Source organism: Schistocerca americana, chromosome X, assembly GCF_021461395.2.
Source record: "Schistocerca americana isolate TAMUIC-IGC-003095 chromosome X, iqSchAmer2.1, whole genome shotgun sequence".
NCBI classification, from domain to species: Eukaryota; Metazoa; Arthropoda; class Insecta; order Orthoptera; family Acrididae; genus Schistocerca; species Schistocerca americana.
Window position 1 is genome coordinate 799,656,968 of NC_060130.1, and position 14,733 is coordinate 799,671,700.

The 14,733-nt window shown below is 38.3% G+C and overlaps 1 protein-coding gene across 1 annotated transcript in view; it reads right to left on the reverse strand.

Moving 5' to 3' along the window:
• Positions 1 to 1,236: 1,236 nt before the first annotated feature.
• LOC124555643 (probable methyltransferase-like protein 25) overlaps positions 1,237 to 14,733 on the reverse strand; it is a 40,527-nt gene continuing 27,030 nt past the window's right edge. The window contains exons 4-5 of the mRNA XM_047129625.1: positions 9,261 to 10,263; positions 1,237 to 3,288 (exon numbers count right to left, since the gene is read on the reverse strand). Coding sequence (XP_046985581.1) covers positions 2,909 to 3,288; positions 9,261 to 10,263 — 1,383 coding nt within the window. The 3' untranslated portion in view covers positions 1,237 to 2,908. The remainder of the gene's footprint in view (positions 3,289 to 9,260; positions 10,264 to 14,733) is intronic.

A 14,733-nucleotide genomic window follows, 5' to 3' on the forward strand; every position in this document is an offset into this window, starting at 1 on the left:
GTGTCTGTTCTTCAGACATGTAATGATCACTTTAGTGCATGCACACTACAAACGAACTTTTATGGGAATCGGCGAAATGCCGTGAGTAATAAGAATAATGGGCAAGGGGCACCACATCAGAAGTGTGTGTATAAGTTGAGAATTTGGGTCTGTTGGGAGGCGTGCTAGGACGTTCATGCAATTGCGATGACCACTGCGTCCAGATGACACAGGGGTCAGCACATCTGCCTAGTAAGCAGGAGACCTGGATTTGAATCCCAGTGCAGCACAAATTTTCAACCTATCCCATTGATTCAAATCAATGCCGACAGGCAGCTAGTGTCATTAATTCCTTTATGTCTTTAAATATACGCTAGTTAACATCACAGGCATGTAATGTTGTTTGTAGATTTGTTATGAGAGCCCTGCAATAAACTTGCTAAGCTTAAAGCAGGAAAGTGCATTTTGTTATAGGTGCTTTATATCTTTCCCACAACATATACGGAAAGTGGGCACAAGGTATAGAAGGCTTCCACACAGAGCTATAGACATCTCAAATAAAACATTCATCTAATATGAGAACCTGTGTATCTTGCTACGAGCTTTACTTTATTTCACAGTAGAATGTATTCACAGTCACCAAATATACGTTTCACAAATTTCCTATCAACATTTAACTTCTACCTTAACACTGGTTACTATCACGGTACTCTAAGGCAACCAGTTTGAATACTGGTTGTGGAAGGTGTCATGGTGCTATTAGAAATAAACAAATTACATGCTGGCACCAAATTTCCTCTATCATCATCATCAACAACAGTATTACAAAGCGGACATTCTACGTCTACGTGCTCTCATCACAGCCTTCTACACTAAATAGCTAGATCTAACACACTCAACCACAAATGGCGGCAGTAAGCTCATGAAATGATGGTTATTATCAAACATTGACTATGTGAAGAGCGAACCACTCACCTTCAACATGATGGCTGCCTGCTAAGGTCTCTCCTTTGATGCCCCTGTGTCTCAACAGCATAGCATGCAGTCATGTCAATTGATGAGCATTTTTTTCAAAACTCGATAAATATTATAGGTAAATTTTTCAGGAAACACATTTTTTAAATATCACACGAAAGTACTAATTATAAAAAAAAAGATAAATTGAGATTTACACAGCTTTTATAGGCATGGTTCTGATTGTGTGTTTGACTTTCATAAAATGTTCATTGTTTATTTCAGAATAGTGGGACAAAGTTTCTTCAAAAGTCAAAAGTTTCATTAATATACACATTTAAATTCATTTTTTTCTATTTCATTTTTATCTTTAACATTAATTACAAAGAAAGCTATTTTATAGTTCATTTAGCATAGAAACACAAAACGTACTTCATTATAAGATTTTATCACACTTTTTCATAAATGTTTGGTAAGCAGAAATCCAAAATAGCAACAAACACTGTTGAAATGCAACAAAAAATACTGGCGACAACAGCACTAAAATGGAAATCCATCCACCACTTTCAACAATGTCCTTATAAAACACTTCTGCTCCTTCAGTTATATTAATATGCCTTATAAATTTAAGACATACTACTTCTTTTTTACTTTCCTCATTTCTTGGCTGAGGTTTCTGGATTTCTGTGCCTAAACCTCTACAGATTTTCCATAAATGTCCAATACTGACAACAATATGTTCTTCTTCGACTTTTCATAAGCCACAACTTGCTCAGCAGTTATTTTGAAAGGCATCTTAGATTGTAGGGCTTTTAGTGCACTGTGCTCAAAATCCTTTGATTCCCAGTATTTATTTAGTATCTTGACACTGCCATGTTGTTCCAGAACTTTATAGTATTCAGTTGGTGAGAGAATATCTTTCTTTTTCTGGTAGTCTTTATTCATCCTACCAAACACTTGGTAGGATTATAGTCACGACCATGAGTTAGGAAATAATGTACCATCTTATTAAATTGTCTGCTTTCATCCATGAAGGCCATTAGTGAGCACATCATTACTGTATTTTTATTCTAACTGGTACAAGAGTGAGAAAATAAATGAATTTTATTTGGACCATTTTCTGGCTGGAATGCCTCAAAATTTCTGAGAAAATGCAATACAGCAGAGGCCACTTGTTTGCATCCTTTTGGTCTTGTTTCAAGCCAAGTATAAAAAGCAGTCTTTTCATTTGGTTGTGCTCGGTAATGAATCATGATACACACAAATTGTGCTGCTAAACCTGTGTAGAATAGAGTACATCACCTATGGAGAGCTTTGTTATTGGCTGCTCCTGTTGTACACCAATACAACATTAACTACATTTCAATTTTCCTCCTTCATTACTGCATAGTGAAATGTTGCAGCATATACAAATACTGTCTGGCCATCTTTTTCCATTGTGGTGTACTTCTTCAAAATAGTGTTCTTCCTTTTTGCTTCTTTCTTGAAGTTCCTTCTCCCTGACAGAGCTGGCTCAAATAGAGCAATAATCAGGAGTTAATGTTGTTGTGAAAACCACTAATTTCATTCTGTTGTGGGTTGTGGTGGCAAGAGCTTGCCTACAAGTCACATTCTTTTTTCTTCTTGCAGAAAAGCCTCTCTTATTATCATCGACAATGATGTCCTACATTCTTATACTCCCTTCAAGTCTCTCAGAAGCAAAGCCCAGTTTACATTTACCGGATTTTGCTTCAACTGTCCGAGAGCAGAGCAAATATTGTCTTTTGACAAAATTGTTTCGACCAGTCATGCATAGCAACACGCTTGATTTGCAATTACAAAAATCTAAATTTTGAACAATTGAGCATTTAACGACTTTTGGAAAAACACTCTTCAATTGTTCTGTACCTATTTCACTCTCAATAGTCCCTGTAACCACAATTTGCTTTCCATTATCTTCCCGTATCATACTGTGGCATTAAACTGACAGATGTTACTAAAGACTCTCTTTCCTTGCTATTATAGTATGGCATCTAGGTGAGATTTGTTCATTCATCACTTTTGTCAGATCACACGACACACGGTAGCTCATTGTCTCCTTCAGGTAAGCAATTTTATCCAACAAAACAAAACTCTCAGCAGTACCCTGAATTGTAAGCTGCAGTGCAGTGAATACTTCAGCTAAACTGCATAAATTCTTGTGTCGGTCCCATAGTACTAATATTTTCTGTCGAACTTCCTCATTTGCTACCTCCATTCTTGAACTGGCAGTAGTAAATGTGTAGCGTGATACCATATCATCCAGCACTGCCCCAAAATTGGAGTTTCCAGTTTTTCTAACTCCATGTCGATGCTTCTTTAGAACATTATATCCACCTGCAAAATATAGTTGAGAAAGTATAGTTTTAAATTTATTATGAAATAACACACACATGATCAATACATATGGTGAATTAATATCTGGCATGCATAATTAGTTGGTATTATGGGCCCGAGGACGGTTGTTGGTTGTCCTAACATGTGATATGTGTGTATCAATTATGGAAATCATGTGTAAGCACTGTTTCCATACATCTAGTGCAGCATGTCACAACATTAATTTGACATTTTCGCTGTGGTAGGTGAAACAGAGCACTTTTCAAAAGTGAAAGTGTGTTTCAAATTTGGGAAAATGACAAGTTAACGTTGTAACATGCTGCATTAGATGTATGGAAACAGTGATTTATCAAAAAAATGAGGGATACAATCATTTCCCTAACAGTTGGAATAGCGTAAAAGGTGTGCAATTGCCATGTACATCGGTAACATCATGCACTGATGAGAAGCTTGTATTCTTGTACTGAGGCTGCCCTTTTAGACGAGAAGCTCTTAACACATGCGAACATATGTATCTTCTAAAATGTGACTCTTGGAGGGATGCGTACAATGATCCTTCCTGTGCCCCAGTGCCACTGGTTACAACTCCTTCACATGTATCCTGAACCCATGAGGCTCTGCCTCCTCCCCTACCCACTCTCACAATTTGCAGTGAAGATTGTAATTATATAGTAGCTGACAGTTCAGAGGGTGGACTGGCTGGGTTCTCTTCAGACTCGTCATACAATTGTGTGTGGTATTACTGCTATTGACCCACCCATTCACATTTATGATTGTTTGATGTATCAATACTGTAAGTTTTGGCACCTTATGTGTTGAAGTTTAACTGCTTTATGTTCATATGTAGCATTAAGTTTGTGGATAGTTCCAGTGTTTTGCATAACTCTTAGCTACTGATGTTGAAGCAATGATGACTTTACAACTGCATTTGACGGAGCAAGGGTTTGCGTTTATGCTGATGGCCAACTACTGAGGTAATGAATTAATTGAATGTCCACGGAATTACATTTTACCTGGAAAAATCACGGAAATCTCAGGGAATTGTGTGTCTTTAACCTAGCATTGGAATTTGATTTTATTGAGTTTTATAAATCACAAATTTTAAAATACTTAATATTTCAAAGTATGTTAATAATGTGAATATTATTCCCCATAAATTACTGATGTTCAAAAATTCCAGTCAAACTATTGCATATGGATAGTATCTCTCAACTGAAGGAAAGAAAAGTCATTACCGGCGTGATGCCCCCCCCCCCCCCCGCCCCCCTTCTCGTCGTCCTCCTCCTCCAAGACTGAGTAACGACCCTGATGTGGATGTCCCTATCAATTCATGTAACGTATCTGCATAAGTTTAAAGTATTTGTTTGGAGACTTAAATTTCCTGTCTGAGAAGACCAACTGCATTGTCTACATACTGCATAATTCTAGGAATCTAGAAGTAACCCCTATCATGTCATCTGCCCTGTACACACAAAGCGCATAACACACATTGTGTTTGGTACATATTGGCATTCTTCTTTACAGAAGAAACTTTCGTTAATGTAAGCAGTCAAATTTAATAATAAAATGTAGTTTTAAAGGTGGCAGTTTTTTTTTAGTTTGTTGATTTCTCTTATCATTAGGAGTCAGAGTTGTGGAGAATTGCCAAAAGATTATGCTTGTGACAGATGTCACCTCTTTACCATACCATTTCTTCATGTTTGTATTCACAAAATTATAGCAAAAATCTACACCTTTTCTTGAATGAAGCGAATTATGTTTCAACACCACTGAGTATTTTCCTCTCTCTTTGTACTTATGAAGACATTAAGCTTGTTTAACTATAATTTAAGTGGACACCACTCCATTCTGAATCTTGAAAGGTGAAGATACTTCATTGCCTTTAATTGAAATAAATACAGGGTGAAGCAAAAAGGTGTTAACTTTAAATGGCTGTTATCTTCTTTGTTTTTTCACAGTTTAAACTATGGTGTCTTGATATTCCATTGACTGAAGATAACCTCCTGGATGGAGGTTGTTCAGTCTCCAAGCATCATACAAAAAAAATTAAAGGCCTGGACTGGATGGGATGCACCATCGCACCTGACAGTTGGTAGGACCTACAAGAAGTTTATAATGACTGGATCCATTCAAGATTACAAGGGAAACAGCGGTAGAAAGTTATCTGTCTGAACTGAAGAGCATATCATCCTCATCCAGGGAGTGATGGTAGTCATCCCAACCAAATCCTCGTGCAGACTTTCTCTAGAGACTAACATATCTCAAAGGTCAATGGTTAGAATTTTGCACTGTGATTTAGGAATGAAGCCATACCACTTGCAGACTGTGCAACATCTCCCAAAAACTGGATTATCAAGCATGTGTGAGTGATGCACATATTATCTTGGAAATAGTGCACACACTACCTGATATTGTGTTCATGTTTTCTAACAAAGCAACATTCCACTTCAGCAGTTGTCTGAGCAAGCACAAGTGTGTCATCTAGGTGACTGAGCAAGCCCTGGAAGTTCGAGAGTACATGCGAGAGCCCCTTAAGGTGAACATTTGGTGTGCAGTGATTGGGCTCTTCTTTTCTGAATAACAGACAATCAGGTGAGGTAATTACCTTGCCATGCTCAGCAAGGCAAGGAGTAGTACATGCCACTTGCCATTCTCCAGCAAGGTACTTTCAGCAAGACGGCGCCCCTGCCTATAACAGTTAGGTGTTTTGGGATTACCTGAATGACACGTTCGGTAAATGTTGGATTGGTGGAGGTGATCCTCTCCCAGATACAGCACTTTTACCCAATCTGAAGCTATGCCAATTTTGGCTGATGGGTGTAGTCAAGGATCGTGTCTATGTCAGAAAACCTAGCAACTTGGACAACATAAAGCACTGTATCACTTAGGTCATTACTTCTGTCCCTGCCCAAATGGTCCATTGGGCCTTACAATCAACAATGGACAGACATTATAAGTGCACTGAGCAGGATGGGTGCCAAATTGAAACCCTGTAACAAAAACTATACCTTGTAATTTCACATGATTAAACACCCATTTAATGTTAACGTGTTTTTACCTCATCTTGTACATGTTGATACAAATGTACTCTCTTACTATCAAAGACTTCTTAATATCACATTATGATTGTTCTGATTCTTAGGTAAATTGGTGTCAGTCTCAATTGGTGATACAATTGACGTTTGGAGTGTTTTCCTTGGGAGAAATATGATCACATTTCATGCCACAAACAGTTAAAAAATTAAATGTTGATTCTGGCAGATGTTTGCATACTCAAGATGACACTAACCAGCTCCCAGACTGGGAACTCATATTCACTGGCCAGCCAAACTAGTTTGGCATGTATATTGTAGCATGCACCTTCCTACTGAAACAGTTACCAAGATTTGCTGTAGGTGCTGAACAAGTATTTGTATCACTCATATCCAGCAACATAAATGAAGAATGATTTGGAAAGTAGTGTGTGGAAGGAGAGAACTGATGGTTTATAAATTTATCAGATGTGAACTAAGCTGTTTAATCATATGTGTTGACAATGCTGGAAGTCCATCGTGTTTCTTGTCAGAAACAACATTTGCAGACTCCAGAAAAATGGAACAAATGTGCCAGTGTCTTGAATGAATCCAATGGAAGGGAACTGCACTAGGATTCCACAACTGGTTCTTAAAGTCGAAATGTGTATGTCATTGTGCAGCTCATTAAGGAAACTATTTTGTTAGATACTCTAGTGTTAATATTTGGTCTAATTATGTGACTGGATTTGCGATTTCCTGTCAGATAGGTCACAGTTCATAGTATCGACTAATAAACTCATCAGAAGATCAAAACAAACTGCAAAACGATTTAGAAAAAATATCTGAATGGTGCGAAAAGTGGCAGTTGACCCTAAACAACGAAAAGTGTGAGGTCATTCACATGAGTGCTAAAAGGAACTCCTTTAACTTTGGTTACATGTTAAATCAGTCTAATACAAAAGCCGTAAATTCAACTAAATACCTAGGTATTACAATTGCGAACAACTTAAATTGGAAAGAACACACAGAAAATGTTGTGGGGAAGGCTAACCAAAGACTGCGTTTTATTGGCAGGACACTTAGAAAACGTAACAGACCTCCTAAGGAGACTGCCTACACTACGCTTGTCTGTCCTCTTTTAGAATACTGCTGTGCAGTGTGGGATCCTTACCAGATAGGACTGATGGTGTACATCAAAAAAGTTCAAAGAAAGGCAGCACGTTTTCTATTATCACGAAATATGGGAGAGAGTTTCACAGAAATGATATGGGATTTGGGCTGGAAATCACTAGAAGAAAGGCGTTTTTCGTTGCGACGGAATCTTCTCACGAAATTCCAATCACCAACTTTCTCCTCGAAATGTGAAAATATTTTGTCGACAATGACCTAAATAGGGCGGAACGATCACCACAATAAAATAAGGGAAATTAGAGCTCGTATGGAAAGATATAGGTGTTCATTCTTTCCGTGCGCTATACAAGATTGGAATAATAGAGAATTGTGAAGGTGGTTCGATGAACCCTCTGCCAGGCACTTAAATGTGATTTGCAGAGTATCCATGTAGATGTAGATTGTCACATTTTCTTAACAACATCCAGTGTTGCAATGAATAGATATGACACAAAGGTCCACAGCCAATAACTGGGTGAAAATTTAGAACAAAATTGCCTCATAAACTTATTAAACAAAATTTTGACACTGTCATCAGAGAAACAGTATGGCACCATAAATTCTACAGAAATTATTGCTGCAAAGAGAGAAAATACATAAATTACTGAGTAACTGAAGGCAATATAATTAATAACTGCAAGTTATATTTACAATGTTATTTCAGAAGTTGACCATGTTGACTGAAATACCCTCTTTCAAATTCTGAAGGTGGCAGGGGTAAAATACAGGGAGTGAAAGGCATTTTCAATTTGTACAGAAACCAGATGGCTGTTATAAGAGTCAAGGGACATGAAAGGGAAGCAGTGGTTGGGAAGGGAGTGAGACAGGGTTGTAGCCTCTCCCCGATGTTATTCAATCTGTATATTGAGCAAGCAGTAAAGGAAACAAAAATAAAATTCGGAGTAGCTATTAAAATCCACGGAGAAGAAATAAAAACTTTGAGGTTCGCTGATGACATTGTAATTCTGTCAGAGACAGCAAAGAACTTGGAAGGGCAGTTGAACGGAATGGACAGTGTCTTAAAAGGAGGATATAAGATGAACATCAACAAAAGCAAAACGAGGATAATGGAATGTAGTCGAATTAAGTCGGGTGATGCTGAGGGAATTAGATTAGGAAATGAGACACTTAAAGTAGTAAAGGAGTTTTGCTATCTGGGGAGCAAAATAACTGATGATGGTCAAAGTAGAAAGGATATAAAATATAGACTGGCAATGGCAAGGAAAGCATTTCTGAAGAAGAGAAATTTATTAACATCGAGTATAGATTTAAGTGTCAGGAAGTCTTTTCTGAAAGTATTTGTATGGAGTGTAGCCATGTACGGAAGTGAAACGTGGATGATAAATAGTTTGGACAAGAAGAGAATAGAAGCTTTCGAAATGTGGTGCTACAGAAGAATGCTGAAGATTAGAAGGGTAGATCACATAACTAATGAGGAGGTATTGAATAGGATTGGGGAGAAGAGAAGTTTGTGGCACAACTTGACAAGAAGAAGGGATCGGTTGGTAGGACATGTTCTGAGGCATCAAGGGATCACCAATTTGGTATTGGAGGGCAGTGTGGAGGGTAAAAATCATAGAGGGAGACCAAGAGATGAATACATTAAGCAGATTCAGAAGGATGTAGGTTGCAGTAGGTACTGGGAGATGAAGAAGCTTGCACAGAATAGAGTAGCATGGAGAGCTGCATCAAACCAGTCACAGGACTGAAGACCACAACAACAACAACAGCAACAACAACAACAAACAGTATGCAGATGGTACCTAAGTATGAAAAATGTTGTATTACCTTCATAAGCACATAGGTATAATACTGCTCGAGCCATTAGATTTAAGGCATGGATTTCGTGAACTTCTTTTGAAGCGGACTTCCATCTAATCCCTGTCTCTTGAGCTGCAAGTCTCAAGAAAGGTTTCTGGAAGACAACATGAAATTTGGAAGGAATTTCTTTAATGCACTGTTTTAAAGTACTGCTCATTGGAAAAAAATTAATTTTCTCTTGCTTTGTACTTTTTACACTAGGTCTTTTGAAGTTGTCGGTCAGAGTCAAGTTTGGTTGGTGATATATATCTTCTCTTTGTGAAGAGGTTGTTGCTGACATCTTATGATAACAACATGGAACAATTATCAAACGTCTGATTGTAGGGACCATTGCAAATATCTTTGCTGCATTTGCACTGAGGTCAGCACATGCATGAAGCCCAATCAGACAGACAGAGTCCTGAGCCTCTCTTTTTATAGTTCTTCCACTATCTGGTTTATTGGATACCTTTGCTGGGTTATCAGCACATAGTGAGGTCACATTACTTTCAGTTTCTTGTGAATAAACTCTTCCATCATTTGCGGTATTTACACTGATGTGTCCCATGTTGTCATATTTGGTCTTATCCTTTGAGGGACCATAGTTCGTTTCACAACAATGATCAGTTGTTCTAGATTCTGTGATTTTAATTAATCCTTTACTTCCACTCTGTCCTTTAGAAATAATTCCCATTTTGCTCTTTTCACTAGAATGTTTGTTTTTCTTGGCAGATTTCAGATTATATATGATATTACCCCCAGGCCAGTCAGAATGACACTTGTGCAAACAATCAGGGGGCATCTTATCTTCAATTATTTGTGCAATGTTCCCTTCAGTATCTGAATTTATTTCAACTGTGGTGTAAACTACTTGTGCAGCTGAGCAAATTTTTGTTTGACGTTTGGCAGCTGCCTCAACCAGTTCAGGCCTAGCTTCTAAACCCAGCACAGTGTATCCATATTTTGCATGAAGTAACTGGCCAACATATCCCTGCAAAGAAACAAAAAAGTTCATGAGAAGTATTTTGATGGCGCGCGCGCGCGCGCACACACACACACACACACACACACACACACACACACACACACACACTCACTCTCTCTCTCTCTCTCTCTCTCTCTCTCTCTCTCTCTCTCTCTACATACTGCTGGAGAGTGCATACTGTGTAGGATAAGAAATAAATTATTGAACTTGCACCGTCTGAAACAGTTTTTGAACAATGTCATGCATCAAGAAATACCTGCTACTTCACTCACAAACAGATAAATCATCAAATGTAAGTTGATGTGCACAGTTATTTACTGTGTAGGTTCTGCCACAAAAACTCTGAGGTTATAATACATACAATCTTTTCAACGTGAAGAAAAACCCAAATAAAAGTCATGATCATCATAAATGAAAACACCGCTGACAGCTGGTTAGATGTGGTTTTAATCTACCAAACTTCGTCTCACAGCTTACAGCTGCATCTTCAGGTGCAACAAAAATTAATACATTAATCCATCACAGGTCAACCCAATGTTTGTAGTCAAGGTATTGTCACTCTGAGAATATTGTCAGTATTTTAAAAATAGATGAACAAAAGATAGTTGAGAAAGTGATCCATGGAATATACTCTAATAATGTTGCTGGGTAGATCGAACTGATATACTGGACATTCATTGTTACTTTACACAAATGTGAACAGTAAAATAATGTCTGTGTGAAACATGTTTCAAAATATCTAGTATCAGAAATGCAAAGTAAATAGAAAAGCAGTCAAATATTTACAGCATTATGCAGCAATTGGTGGTCTGGATTACGGAGCTGTTCATATGTAATAGATGACGAGATGTCATGCGTGCATAAGAATGTTGCTACCACATTTATGATGCTGCTGTCGTTGGTATCAAAACCAAACTTTGTTACCAGCTGAGTTATCCACTACACTTCAGCAGGGCCACCATCAGAAATTTGGTATCTAACAACATAAAGATCAAGACTCGCAGTAGATTGAGGTAGAATTCGAATCTGTATTAACGAAATAATCCATTGTGTGGATTTTTACTCTGCCTTTACAATATAGTCGAGGAAGGAAGATTACAACCTCAGTCTTCTTGTACATAATGTGATACGCCATGCTAAGGCAATACTCAGCTACTGCAGGGAGAATTGCCCCATGCATGTATGAAGCTGGCAATTGTTGTAAAGATCTTAGACTGTATGACACATCTGAATTACGAGTCCAATTGCATCTACAAAATTCAACATCTCCTTAGCAGAAGCAGTAGCCCTCTAAGCATTGAGAGAAGAGTAGGTATTGTCATTTTAAACACTGACAAAACATTATTATTTCAAATATAGTGTCAAGATTACATATTATCTGGTGGTTGTGCAATAAACAGATTAAATAATGGCAGAAATGGTATGATTCAGAGAAGATGCTTAGTTCCTGACAATGTTACTAAGGGTTTGTGCAAGTTTGTTCCTGTACAATATCCATGGCCTCTAAAAGTTTCACAAAGATAAAAAAACAAAGAGTTTCAATTCACCTTATTTTGAGTGTGATGGTTCAAATCCCTATCTGGCCATCCAGGTTTTGGTCTTGCAGGACTTTGCTAAATTGATCCTGGCAAATACTGGAATGGTTTCTCTAACATGTTGACTGCCACATGCTTAGTGACAGATATTACACTGCCAGGCCAGGCACACATTGTTCAGCATTAAGGCTCTGCTGTGGCCGGCAGTGGCCACTTGGCCGTCTGTGTGTTAAAAAGTGTATGGCCAATTTCCTTCCCATGCTTTCAAAATCTGAGCTTGTGTACTCTGTCTTTAATGAGTGCACTGTCAATGGGATGTTAAACTCTTAATTTTCTTTCGTTCCTATTTTTAGCAACATTAATGTGTTGATTCACAGTTCAGCCAAATGTTTTACGTTATTAGTCGGTCCTCTAGTAGGAAACTGCAACCACATATTCATATTTTACAGACAAACTAAAGAAGATGTAACTACAACTGTCACAACTTTTATTTAGTTTTAATGAAGTTTCTTTATTTACATGCTGTTCATGGCTCACTGGTAGAAACTTTGGGTTGGATATTGTGGTATTACTTACAAATCTGCTTATTTCAACAAATCTTTTATTTAATGACCAGTACTTGCAAGGATGACCCCATCTGCAATGCGGTCTAATGTAGTAGTGACACTATATTCAGCATCTAATAGCTCCATCCAGATATTCAGTTTAAGACAGAAGAAGCTGGCACATTCCTTTTATTGGTGTGTTGTTATGAAGAAAAGACAATGAAATGCTGGGACAAAACATCTACTGCAGGCCTACTCAAACTGGTCTATATTTGCAGATTACAAGTTGTAGCCAGTATAATGTGTTGATATACTGTGCACTCTGTCCGCATTGTTTCCAATTCTAACAGCCTGCATATTCACAAAACCAAATTCAGCACACATTGGAAGCAAACAGTTTCCAGTCTATCGTACATCATGAAGAAATATAGTACTCAACAACATGGCCATCTTCATGTACTTTGGAGGTAATTCTTAAATTACCAGAGGAATACATTACAAACATAACATTAAATAAGTAAGTCACCCCCTCAGAAAAACAGAAAAACTTCTTGCGTTCTCTTAGAGATAGTCCCAACTTACAGAAATGATTCCCAAGGTGGAATATAATATTCATCAGATGTGTTGCACAATACAAAACCATGTCAATGAACAACTTTGTTCATGTCTATGCAGAAAACCCCCCCATGAACCATGGACCTTGCCGTTGGTGGGGAGGCTTGCGCGCCACAGCGATACAGATGGCTGTACCATAGGTGCAACCACAACGGAGGTGTATCTGTTGAGAGGCCAGACAAACGTGGTTCCTGAAGGGGGCCAGCAGCCTTTTCAGTAGTTGCAGGGGCAACAGTCTGGATGATTGACTGATCTGGCCTTGTAACACTAACCAAAATGGCCTTGCTGTGCTGGTACTGCAAACGGCTGAAAGCAAGCCAAAATTTTTCCCGAGGGCATGCAGCTTTACTGTATGGTTAAATGATGATGGCGTCCTCTTGGGTAAAATATTCCGGAGGTAAAATAGTCCCCCATTCGGATCTCCGGGCAGGGAATGCTAAGGAGGACGTCGTTATCAGGAGAAAGAAAACTGGCGTTCTACAGATCGGAGCGTGGAACGTCAGATCCCTTAATCAGGCAGGTAGGTTAGAAAATTTAAAAAGGGAAATAGATAGGTTAAAGTTAGATATAGTGGGAATAGTGAAGTTCGGTGGCAGGAGGAATAACACTTTTGGTCAGGTGAATACAGGGTTATAAATACAAAATCAAATAGGGGTAATGCAAGAGTAGGTTTAATAATGAATAAAAAAAATAGGATTACGGGTAAGATACTACAAACAGCTTAGTGAATGCATTGTTGTGGCCAAGATAGACATGAAGCCCATGCCTACTACAGTAGTACAAGTTTATATGCCAACTAGCTCTCCAAATGATGAAGGAATTGGTGAAATGTATGATGAGATAAAAGAAATTATTCAGGTAGTGAAGGGAGACGAAAATTTAATAGTCATGGGTGACTGGAATTCAATAGTAGGAAAAGGCAGAGAAGAAAATGTAGTAGGTGAATATAGATTGGGGGGAAGAAATGAAAGAGGAAGCCGCCTGGTAGAATTTTGCACAGAGCATAACTTAATCATAGCTAACACTTAACCATAAAAGAAGGTTGTATACATGGAAGAAGCCTGGAGGTACTAGAAGGTATCAGATACATTATATAATGGTAAGACAGTGATTTACGGACCAAATTTTAAATTGTAAGACATTTCCAGGGGCAGATGTGGACTCTGACCACAATCTATTGGTTATGAACCATAGATTAAAACTGAAGAAACTGCAAAAAGGTGGGAATTTAAGGAGATGGGACCTGGATAAACTGAAAGAACCAGAGGTTGTACAGAGTTTCAGGGAGAGCATAAGGGAACAATTGACGGGAATGGGGGAAAGAAATACAGTAGAAGAAGAATGGGTAGCTTTGAGGAATGAAGTAGTGAAGGCAGCAGAGGATCGAGTAGGTAAAAAGATGAGGGATAGTACAAATTCTTGGGTAACAGAAGAAATATCGAATTTAATTGATGAAAGGAGAAGGATGAATATCAAGAGCTCAGATGGAAACCCAGTTCTAAGCAAAGAAGGGAAAGCACAAAGGTGGAAGGAGTATATAGAGGGTCTATACAAGGGACAAGATTATGGAAATGGAAGAGGATGTGGCTGAAGATGAAATGGGAGATACAATACTGCGTGAAGAGTTTGACAGAGCACTGAAAGACCTGAGTCGAAACAAGGCCCCGGGAGTAGACAACATTCCATTGGAACTACTGATGGCCTTGGGAGAGCTAGTCCTGACAAAACTCTACCATCTGGTGAGCAAGATGTATGAGACAGGCAAAATACCCTCAGACTTC